Here is a 12500-nt window from a genome sequence, read left to right on the forward strand (position 1 = left end):
AGTGGCAGTAGAGAGTCAAATGTATGATGGTGCGTTCCTTTATCGCAAATAACTGGATGTGGAGGCTAAATGACATCACATCCGTTTTGTTAGCGTTCCATTTGCAGAAACTTGAGCTGGGAAGTTCACTGTTCATTGGTCAGATCAGTCGCTAGCCAGGGATAGCCATTGTTAGCAATAAAATTGACAACATGGCATTTCGCGGCAATTTGCGCATACAAACACTGCAGCCTCATGTCCACACAGATAGATGTTAGGCAGTGCTGTGTGTACAGCTGATTTAATGAGACACAAACAAAACAGAAGTGCTAAACAACATTACTACGATTATACTACTACTGTTGTTGCGCGGCGCAGCCATCTTGGATTTTTGAGGTTGGGGCTGCTGAGGCTCCTACGAGTTTGGAATGGGACATACCAGCTCTGATGACGTCACCGCCCAGCTCATGACCTTTGAAGTCGTAAGATTACCAGTCCCCAGTTATAAAGGAATGCACGATATGTGTGTATGTGGTTTTCCTCCGTTTCATGCGTATCCGTAAAGCTTTCAGATGATGGACAGAAAACGGATGAAATGAACGCAGAGTAGCTACGGACAGACTCCGTCTCCGTCTTTAACGTTGAGTATAATTGGGCCTTAACAGTGTTATGCATGAGAATGGGTTCGCACCTACCAGCTGGTATGTTAGGAAGTTGCCCTTGGGCCTTGTGGAGTGCAGTTTAGGTGTAGGCCGAAGGAGTGAAAAACGAGAGTCAACAGATTTCTAAAATGCCTCAGTGTCAGCTAAATAGCTTGAATGAAAAGACAATATTATTGAGTATGAGCAGCTTGCAGCCATGCTGATTTTGGGTTAGTGGACTAAGTTTGACAGTTACTATCAGAAATAATACTTCAATATGATTATCTAGACTCTTGTCAGTATCATCAACTTAATCACCATAATTAAGATAAGATCTTCATTCCACAATATCCAAGGCAGTAAAATGTGCAAGTGATTCATAATTATTAACAAGGCAGGCATTGATGCTGTTCATTTGATTTAGTCATAGATGTAAAGAAGGATAGCGTATGAGTGGAGGTCTGTCAGCAACTGTCTGTCTGCAGGCAAGAACACATCCAGTATCAATAGCATCATTATATCACCATCATGGTATTACAATTTACATGATAAATTGGACCTCACCACAAAATCACTTTCGAACAAGAGGAGGCCGTATATCATACTTCTTGTTGTAGTAATTTCCATTGGAATGATTCAGTGTGAACGTCATATGCATCATAGCAGGGTCTATTTGACTGTATCATAGATAGGCTTCTTATGGGAGTTGAGAAGTGACAAAATTCAAATGCAATCATGAAATAGAATTGCAATTTAAATTAAAATGAAATAATCTAAATCCATTTTCATTTACATGTTTGAACAAGCATTATTACTGCCAAAAGCAAATGAAAACTCCATTCGATGCACTCCAAAATATAGCAACTGTGCCATATTTATTCCCCGCCATTGGTGTGTTTTCATGGCATAGTGTTTTCACGTTATGAGGGCGCTGTACACACCATGTGAAATTAGTACAGCACTTCTAGAAGCGAAGGTAAAGCTCCACCCAAATCTGGAGGCAGAGGAAAGCCACACATCTCCCATAGGATTGCATAGGAAAACCTTGCTGGTCTAGGGTGCACAAAGTTCTCAGCACGCAATGTGTTGGTAGCCTTCGGAACTCAAATTGCACTGTACTGACATGGTATCCAAGGACACGTGTGCCATGGATAATATTAAATGTGAAAAGTTGATCTATTTGAATGCAATACAGAATGCCTGAGAGCCTTGGTGCATTACATTCCATTATATTTTGAATTGTCACCTGGTGCCTGAATTTTGTGTTTTCCTTTACATAAATAAAGACATTTCCATCACGAATTGATGCAGAAAGACCACAATTGGTCCATAAAAAAATCACAAGAATGCAGGAAGTGAGTGTTTGACGTTCAAAAATTTCTGGGGAGGAGCCCCAGACCCTATGGGTCCTTCCCCCCATTATGTTCAAATGAAACCTATTGCCTACTGTACATGCGCCTGCTCTATGCTGGGTTCCCTTTACGCCCTGGAGAAAAGGTGACCCCCTGACCCCCCAGTTGTCGTTATTCGTACACTGCAGTGCACTTAAATTCACCAGAATGCTGGAAATGAAGTCTTTGTAACTGAGATCTTCCTGGTGGCCTGACTGGGGCTATATTTTGCGCGATATTTTCAGAGTCGTCCTGCATAACACCACTCTCCTCTTTTCTTTCAGACCACTGATGTCGTCAAACAGCACGGGGGCACTGTTCTGTCCCCTGCTACAGACATGCAGGCGCACTCCTCAACAACAACACAAAGACCAACATGTGGTGGTGTGCATCCACGGCCTGGTCTCCTGCCTGGGCATTCTGGAGAACGCCCTGATCCTCTGGGTGGTGGGCTTCCGCCTACGCCGCCGCACCGTGGCCTCTGTCTGGGTACTCAACTTGGCCATGTCCGACTTCCTGGCTACCCTGACGCTGCCCCTCTTCACCACTACCTCCACTCCTCCCACAGCTGGGAACTGGGTGGCCCGCTTTGCTCGGCCCAGGCTTCCGTCTTCTTCCTGAACATGTTTGTGTCAGCCTTTCTGCTGGCAGCCATTTCCTGGACCGCTGCCTTCTGGTAGCCAAGCCAGTGTGGAGCCAGAATCATCGGTCAGTGGCAGGAGCGTGGAAGGTGTGCGCATTGGTTGGTTGTGGGCCACACTGAATGCATTCCCTTACTTCATGTTCCGGTCAGTGACCGAGAAGGCAGACGGAAGGAAACTGTGCTATCACCATTATGCCTTGTATTCATCTCAAGACACGCTGGACAGGGATTGTAAGGTGCGGCAGGCAGCAACGGCCATCTCCAAGCTGTTGCTCGCATTCTTGTTCCCCCTGGTGGTGATTGCAGGGAGCTACATCCTATTTGGTCTCAGTCTAAGAAACTGGAGAGGAAGAGGAAGCAGAGTGTCCAAAGGCTACATGGAGGACATGCGTCAAACCCAGATGAGCCGTCAAGAGCGACAAAAACCCCTGGGACCACAAAAACAAAACATTTCTCACTCCGGCCTCTAGCCTCCAAACGATCTTTGCCCCTGACACCTACTTCCTTGTTCCCATCCACTCCGTCTAACCAGACCAAGTTGTCCCAGAGCTTCACCAAGATGGTGACGTCAGTGATCGCAGTGTTTGCACTGTGCTGGGCTCCCTACCATGTCTTCTGCACGATGGAGGTGGCAGCCCAGTACCAGTGTGCCAAGTGTCTGTCTCTGGTGGAGGAGGGGCTGCCCCTAGCCACAACATTTGCCTTCCTGAACCCAGTGCTCAACCCCATCCTGTACGCCTTCAGCTGCCCCGACTTCTGTGTGAGGATACGTCAGAGTCTGAGTGCGTTGTTTGAGGCGCTGGTGGAGGAGGGAGGAGGAGGGCTAACACTGGTCCCAGGGAGGAGGAGGAGGAGCTCAGCCACTCCAGTGTCCCCAAGCAGTCCAGGCTCACTCCGAGGCCCCTCCACACCCTCCGCCCATGACCTGCAACGTAGCCTCAAACCATGCCAGGAGGAGGAGGAGGAGACAGGACAAGTGGAGAAAAATAGGGTGGACCATTTCTGACATTTTCTAAATATTGGATTTACAGCTTTAGGTTTGTTTTAGTGCAAACTGTAACCGAGTCAGATATTCTTCTACAAGACTTAATTATATTAATGACTAATTTAATGAAAGCCACATGTGAGCTTGTCACTTGATCACTTTGGAAGTAAAGTGAAGAGCAATTGCAACAGACAGAAGTTAGTGGTCTGGTGACACTGACACTGATATTTTTATTTGAATGGACCCAAAATATTTTGCACAGTATTTCTCTCTCATTTTCTCATTTCACTCTCTCATTTGCTTATTGTTTTGTCCACTGTGTGCAATAGTACTTGCAAAACTGTATCCTATACATTTAAGAAATAAACCACAAATAACTAATGATTAATCTCTTGTAATACATTCCTATATCCTGAATGCCCAATCAGAAATGCTTCCACTCTTCCCTTTGACAATCAAGTAATTGTGATCTTAAACGGAAGAGATGCAACAGGCTTTTTGATGTGGCGTCTGCATACAGATTTCAACCACCAGAGAGCAGCCTAGTAATGCTTATTAGACTCACATATTATGCTTTTCAGGTCCTGTCATTCAGGACCATTCAAAGTCTGAACCACTGAACTTCTGACCACCTCTCTGTGTGATTGTATTCATTTATGATACATTATGATTCCCTGTCTCAACACTGTCTGCTTGCACCACCCACACACACACACACACACACACACACGCGTGCGTGCGCGCGCACACGCACACGCACACACACACACACACACACACACACACACACACACACACATACACACACACACACACACACACACACACACACACACACACACACACACTGAAATGTAATGTAGGCCACAGCAGTGCTGGATTACCATAGTTGTAATTTAGAGAGAATATTAGAGTGAAGACCCAGAATATAAAGAGAGAGCAGGATTAAATCGAATGGGTCAGACTGATATACACAGTACCACTTTCCTCTCACAGATTATCCTCCTCTCTCTCTCTCTCTGCCTCATCCCTTCCTTCTAGTCTCTCTTCTCTCTCTCTCCGGTCCTCTATGTCTCTATCTATCCTATGTCTTTGTGACTGTTCAATAAGTTGTCTCTCTCCCTCTCTCTCGCTCTCATATATTTGCCCTGTTATATTTGTACTATGTTGTAAACGGAGTCCACAGCACAAGAATTTCACACGTGATACTTGTACCACGGAGTGACAATAAAAATCTTGAATCTTGAATCTTGATTCTTATTTTGCCTTTCCATGACAGCGCAAATAGGAGAAAACTTACAGTGAGGTGATGCACACAGAGACTAAGCAGCAGAGACGAGAAGAGGAAGGAGGGAATCCTTGCCAACCTGTCTCCTACATGACACTGGGTGGGGGGAAGGGGGGGGATGGTGACTGGAGGGACCGGGTTACAGTTTAACACTGTTTATTTTAGGGGTCTAAGATAAGGCCAAAAATATGTCACAAGAGGACATATATAATTATTACTGTATACTGTATATATTATCGTCAGTTTACTGTTTTCATGACATGAATGACGTGTGGCTGACAGAAGCCACACTGTGGCGTATCACGAGCGCCCAGAAAAATGTTTTCCTGGCCATTTATTTCAGATGATAGCATTAAAGGAACACTCTGCCCATTTTCAACCAGCTTTGTATCATTAGAACATCAGTAGTATATCAGAAAACTGTAAACGGTTTTGAAGTCTGTAATTTAATTTGACAGTTATTGAGTGTTAAAGTGTGGACCAGTGACATCACTGGTCCACACTAACTCAAATTAATAACTCATGAACTCAAATCAACTCTCAATAACTGTCAAACTAGATGAATGATGAATAGTTTGACAGTTATTGAGAGTTGATTTGAGTTAATGAGTTATTAATTTGAGTTAGTGTGGACCAGTGATGTCACTGGTCCACACTTTAACACTCAATAACTGTAAAATTAAATTACAGACTTCAAAACCGTTTACAGTTTTCTGATATACTACTGATGTTCTAATGATACAAAGCTGGTTGAAAATGGGCGGAGTGGTCCTTTAAAGCTCCTCGCTTCCAGTGCCTCCTGCTACATCTGCCATATCATATATCATATATCATATCAGTCTGAAGAGATACTAATGGAATGATGCAGATGTAGCAAAGATTAGAGATATGCTGGCAGCTGCATAAAAGTAAGAAATGTGGATAAAGAAGAGATGGTGGAATAGCAGGATAACAGTAAAGGCATTGACAGGATTAGGGTTTGAGAGTGATAAAAGCAGAGAGATTGCAGTCATTTTGAAAAGTCAGCAGGTATAGATGAGAGATAAGGAAAGGATGAGAGAGAGAGTAGTTGGGACAGTAATCATTGCTTTTAATGCACTGCTATACTTATAGCTGACAGATGCTGACTAGAGAATTAAAGGCTGAGTATGCGTGAGTGATTTTCTTTTGACCATCATCCACTGCAGGCACACACACTTTGCATACATACAGTACAGTACACACATGCACGCACATACGTAGTGGCGCGGCATAGCTAGCCTATCGTTCATTTTAAAGCGCCAACTTTGGCTTAATATATGTATAAGAAATCTGGATATTGGCATTCCGATGACCATTTTGCAAAATGGCCGCCAGCCATTACTGGAATAGAGCTGAACAGTCACGTGACATCTCTTGCCCCGGAAGTAAGTTTCCCATTCATTTTCTCAAATCCTTATATAACGAGTTTGAAGGCTTTAAGCCAACCCATGATCTACTGAAGCGTGAGTGACCATAAAACATAAAAACAACAATAATACATGAAAGAAGATGCAATAAAATGGTGAGAGTGTATCTACATGCTATAGCGATATCTGGATTAAACCGTATAGTGCGGCAGCATAGTTCAACATATTACAATTGTTCATTTTGTGATCACATTTGGGAGATGTATTGGGAAGAGATTGTATATTGGGCCATCACAAACTCACACCCTGGTGTCCGTAGCCTACGTAGTGGCCATTTTTCAAAATGGCTAGCAGCGGTTGGTCAAACTTTCCTGTCCCATTGGACCCACATGCAATAACGATAGCATTTGTAACTCTAGTCCTACGATTACAGGTGGAGCCCTTGACATGGGCTTATACTGTATATGCTCAAAGGGTGGAGCCTGAAAACTCCACCCATGTCATGACACCAGGACAAATAACAATGCCGTGTCATGCCTGATTTGACTGGTGTACGGTCAGCCAGGACAGGACCTGCCCACACCCATGTCCCATACAGAGGGGGCGGGAGCCCGATGTTACCCCCACCCTCCCTCAAGACAGGGCGGCCCAATGCCAGACAACGCGGGAGCCAGTCTCTTGCCACAGCATGCGAGACATTAAAGAGGACATGAAACATTTGATCATGTGACTCTAGTTCATTTGCATTTCACCTCAGACAAGACAGCACACTGCTTTCAAGCCTAACATTTACATAGATTTGCTAGAAAGATTAACAACATTTCAGCTTTTCGCCAACTAGGGCTGTTTGATGATGTCACTAGGTTGACTGTACTGTACAGTACTGTACTGTACTGTACTGTAATGTAATGTACTGTACAGTTAACCTAGTGATGTCATGTAGTGGCGCCGTAGTTGGCGAAAAAGTGAAATGTTATTGATCTTTCTAGCAAATCTATGTAAATGTTAGGCTTGAAAGCAGTGTGCTGTCTTGTCTGAGGTGAAATGCAAATTAACTAGTGTCACATGATCAAATGTTTCATGTCATCTTTAATATGACAGAGTGTCACCCAGGACACCTGACAGGTCGGTTCCTCACAGGGCTCGTGCAGACCTTATTTCATGCATTCAACTGAAATGGCCAATCTAAAATCCCAGCCTTTTCCGCTGATGGAATCGGACATAGATTGGAAATTACTTCTCTGTTCATTTCACCCTCAGAATGCTTGGCTCTCTAAGCGGGTTATTGTGTGTGTGTGTGTGTGTGTGTGTGTGTGTGTGTGTGTGTGTGTGTGTGTGTGTGTGTGTGTGTGTGTGTGTGTGTGTGTGTGTGTGTGTGTGTGTGTGTGTGTGTGTGTGTGTGAGTGATGTTAAACAGAGAGAAGAGGGATTTGTGAGAGTGGATACAAGCGGATAGAGGGATGCAAAAGAGAGAGGGATGAGAGAAGGGGGAGCGACAACAGTACAGTAGGAAAGGCTCAGATTATCAACTAGTGTCAGATGCTCTAGAGACAGATAGAGAGGAGTGGACAGAGAGGACAGAGGAGTGGACAGATAGGACAGAGGAGTGGACAGGGGGACAGAGGGGTGAACAGAGAGGACAGAGGAGTGGACAGAGAGGACAGAGGAGTGGACAGAGAGGACAGAGGAGTGGACAGAGGAGTGGACAGGGGGACAGAGGAGTGGACAGAGAGGACAGAGGAGAGGACAGAGGAGTGGACAGGGGGACAGAGGAGTGGACAGAGAGGACAGAGGAGTGGACAGGGGGACAGAGGAGTGGACAGGGGGACAAAGAGGACATCTATGTAACCTGGGCTGTGAAGATGAATGACGCGGCAAGCACGTCGTCCATGGAGGTGCCAGAGGGAAAGTTAATGAAAAAGGTCAGTTAGTGTGTGTGTCACAATGGAACTTTGCATTGTCCTAGACTCCCCTTACCAACACAACAAAGTCTCATCTGGTGGAACAGTGTGTTTGCCAGACTAGGCCTGAACCATGGAGGCACTGCTGCGTGTGTGCAGGTGTCATCAATGGGTTAAATAGCATTTGCAGATAGGCCTACAATACTGTTGAATGTTTGTTTATTTATTCATTTTTCATTGACTACAGATGGCAGCCTACTACAAAGTTTAGACAGCGTGAAAGTGAAACGGACTGTTTAAGCAAACTGTGTGTGTGTGTGTGTGTGTGTGTAAGGACTGTCTGTGTTTTGGGCTTTTATGTTGAAGGTCTGTGTGTGTTTTGCACTTTTATTTTGAAGGTTTGGTGCTTTTACCATGTAACATCCTGCTCTAAAACCATGTAACAGCCAGACCTAAAACCACGTAACAGCCTGGGCCTGGGCTGCGTGGTATCAGTCGGCCGGGACCTTCGGCTCTACCCTGGTTAAATTCACATTCTGTTTCGTCCTGTGAATCCGTCGGGACTCTGAGCTGTGCACATTTCAGTGGGTGGAAGTAGCCAGTCCTTCAGCCAATCAGCGTCGGATCCAGTCAAATCCAAATCCACTCGGACAAACGGCAAAAACCTCTTTTCTACTGAGAAACTCCGCTGTTGCATACTCCTGTACTTGTTTAATTGTTGTTATTGAGTCTATTTCTGCAATAACTGCACTTACAGTATGGCTGTGTAAACTCCACGAACGTTGGCGTTATTGCTTGAGCGTATGGAGAGCCATGGAGGCAGCCATTATTGTTTTGCCACCGGCTTTCCTGATTGGCCCGGCTATGATGTCAACTAGGCAGGTCCCTGTCCACGTTGTGGAATCTCTGAAAATGCCCGCCCCGGGCCGGAGGCCAGACAGTCTCGCAGAACGAAACACAAATGTGAGTTCACGTGACTTCCGACCGGCCGATGTCACGCCTAAGACTAACAGACAGACAGACAGCAACTATTGGCAACTTTATTATAGGATGTAACTTTCTATCTGAATTGTCCTGATACAGTGTGTGTGTGTGTGTGTGTGTGTGTGTGTGTGTGTGTGTGTGTGTGTGTGTGTGTGTGTGTGTGTGTGTGTGTGTGTGTGTGTGTGTGTGTGTGTGTGTGTGTGCGCGTGCGTGCGTGTGTGTTGTCAAAGTCTTAGCTCAGCTGTGCTCTTCATCCCAGGATTTTCATCTCTCTCTCTCTCTCTCTCTCTCTCCTCTCTCTGAATTTCAGTTCAATTCAATGATGCTTTATTAGCATGACAAAATGCACACATTCATATTGTCATAGCTTGAAGCTTATTATGAACTGAAATGTATCTTTCCTGTTTTACAAGATTTCATGAATTCATTATTTGTTTGATTCATTATTAAAAAAAATTATTGCTGAATTCCCCTCAATCCTCTTTCTCCCATCATTCATTTACCTCCCATCCATCCATCCATCCATCCACGTCAACCTATCCACTCATACTACAGGGTTCCATCAAGAAGAAGATTGATTCATTTAGGCGATGGAGCTCAGCTAGCATGAAGAAGCCTCCGAAGACCAAGGCCAAGACCCTGAGTCTGTCCTCCTCTGTGGGAGACCCAGAGGACCTGTGGCTGCGAGAGGGAGAGTGGAGGAAGAGGCTGAGGCCCATTGTCGACTCAGTCTTTGGACAGGTAGGACACTTTAGAATTAGAATGCTCTCAGTCTTTGGATGAGTGCAGTGTTCAAAACGGATGTGTCACAGGGGTGTCTAATTCAAGACCACCCAATTTACTCTTTTCCCCCACTTTGGAATTTAATTAGACATATTGAGTTGAAATTTGCTGAGAAAATGCAGTGTGCAAGCTTAGACTGTCGGAAATAGAAGCACTTACAGTAATATATTCAGATTGAATATGTATAGTATCAGCCTATAAGGACTGTGCACTGTCTCTGAATGTGTGTACTGTGCACACAATGGAATTCACAATTATTGCACACAGTCTCAAAGGTGCTGAATGATGCATGATGCTTTAATAATGTACCAAAATGGGGGGAGAGAGAAGAGCGAAAAAGAGAGAGAGAGAGAGAGAGAGAGAGAGAGAGAGAGGTGTGTGTGATATCTTGTCAAAGTAATCAGTGCATTCTGTTAGTGATGCCTTGTTGTTTAGGGGTGCAGGGATAACATATAGGCTACCTGCTGAAAGTGGTACTAATAGCAAATGTCAAACATACAAAGAGGAACCCCCCCCCCCCCCCATCCAGCTGAAAACAAATGTGGGTATTTAGTGTTGTTGATGGATTCAGGTCCAAATCCTTGGGCAGAAATATCCCTGTGCAGCAACCTGTAGCACCTACCCCATGTATTTACCTACCCCCCCCCCCCCCCCCTTCCAGTAACATCATCAGTAAGGTGATGTCACATGTAGATAGATATAGTGCAGGCAGGGTGGTTGCACTGGGGCCCCTGGGGTAGAGGGGCCCGTGGAGAGAGCAGGCTCTCCAACAACATATTGGGCAGAGAACGGGCCCTTACACATGACTCAAATTACCACCCCAGAAATATGCCTGTGTTTAAATAAGAACACACATTAGATCTAAAGTGATGCAATTTGCTCTATATGGACTAGAAAGGCAAAGCATTCTGTCATGCAATGTTTTTGAGTGTGTAAAATAGTCAGTAGCAATCTAAACCAAATTATGCTTATTCAAGATAAAATCAACATTCATCAACATTAAACATGTCAGCAGTCATTTCAGAACCACAGTGAAATAGACAGCTCCTCTGCTCTCCGGTGCTGCTACTTTGACTGTCTGTTACCAGGAGTGTCAGAGTGCTATCCATGGGCCTGATAGCTTGCACATGACCTCTGTATTTTCTCCATACAATAGCCCTAAGTAACTCATTCAACTGTAAAATGGCAGTGGTGGCCCAATGGTTAGAGAAGCGAGCTTGTGACCGGAAGGTCGTTGGTTCAATCCCCGGGACTGGCAGGATAAATCTGGTTGGGGAAAGTGAAAAGGCAGCACTTGCCCCTCCCTCATTACCACCACTGAGGTGCCCTTGAGCAAGGCCCTTAACCCCAACTGTTCCAGTGGCTCTGGGTCGGTGGCCAGCAGATCAGACTGTGGTTGTACTGGTCAGCTTCCAGGTATGAATGTGTGTGTGAATGTGAACAGAGCACTCCTGAAAAAGAGAGCATTGCTCTCAGTGAGACTCCCCCTGTATAAATAAAGGTAAAAAAAAATCCAAGTGGCCCTATTATCCTCATTGGTAGTTTTAATTTATTTATTTAGAAATATCAGGCAACCCCATTTGAATTCCCGGCAACCCACTTGGGGTCGCGACCCCAAGGTTGGGAACCACTGTCCTATGCATACACAGAAAGATTTTTTTTTTTTGCTGAAGCAGCGGTATCTACTCTTCAAATTGAATTGTGTCTATTCACTCTAAATAGAGTGATTCTGATGGCCAATGCAGCCATGCAATATAGTGTTTTGGTTGAGATCAGTAGTATAGGTGCAATATAAACTTTTTTAATCTAGTGTTTTGGTTGAGATCAGTAGTATAGGTGCAATATAAACTTTTTATAGTGTTTTGGTTGAGATCAGTATAGGTGCAATATAAACTTTTTAAATATAGTGTTTTGGTTGAGATCAGTAGTATAGGTAACCTGACGCTGCCAGATGGACGATATAGCTCCACATAGGTTTCACTAAACCAGTCGATCTGGGTTTGAAGTCACCAGACCCGCTGACGGAGGCGGGCACTTTGTCCAAGCTACTTGGCAGGTGATTGGATGACCCATCTGTCTATCACCGCTGGTGGGTGTTAACTTCAACCAATCAGATCGCGGAAGGTGCCTGTGGATGATCTCCGTGGTATTCATTGGTTGAGTCCTCGCGGTCGTAAAGTCACCTTCGAAGCATTTAGTTAGATTATAACGAACTAGTTGTGTGGCTTAGCCTTCCCAAATGTTGAGGGTCGTTTTTTAGAATTTAATACATAGAATTGGGAACATTACATTCAATTTCATTCAGACTGCCTGTCACTTCCGCGAGGTTGACGAGTGAAAAGAACTACAAAGACCATGTACCCACTACTTGCCCAGACGAGCCTGCCCGCCTACGGCCGCCGCTGATTCGTCGGCCCGGCATGGCTCGACCAATCATCTTAAACTGCCTGTGCGGGTCCAGACCGTCACGGAGAACCAAATGAAATGTGAGTTCACGTGACGGGCGGTTTACCAGGC

General features: G+C 44.9%; 1 protein-coding gene and 1 pseudogene across 2 annotated transcripts in view; both read left to right on the forward strand.

Moving 5' to 3' along the window:
• Nucleotides 1–4784, forward strand: part of LOC310793788 (prostaglandin D2 receptor 2 pseudogene) — a 6556-nt pseudogene extending 1772 nt beyond the window's left edge. The window contains exon 2 of the transcript XR_014553953.1: nt 2296–4784. The product of XR_014553953.1 is annotated as a prostaglandin D2 receptor 2 pseudogene (transcript). The remainder of the gene's footprint in view (nt 1–2295) is intronic.
• Nucleotides 4785–8177: 3393 nt separating this feature from the next.
• cabp2a (calcium binding protein 2a) overlaps nt 8178–12500 on the forward strand; it is a gene marked incomplete at both ends in the record, with an annotated part of 11567 nt that continues 7244 nt past the window's right edge. Inside the window, 2 exons of the mRNA XM_083655797.1 lie at nt 8178–8237; nt 9756–9941. Of these exons, the coding sequence (XP_083511923.1) occupies nt 8178–8237; nt 9756–9941 (246 nt within the window). The remainder of the gene's footprint in view (nt 8238–9755; nt 9942–12500) is intronic.

This window comes from Poromitra crassiceps (assembly GCF_964638095.1).
Source record: "Poromitra crassiceps genome assembly, chromosome: 19".
Classification (NCBI taxonomy): Eukaryota; Metazoa; Chordata; class Actinopteri; order Beryciformes; family Melamphaidae; genus Poromitra; species Poromitra crassiceps.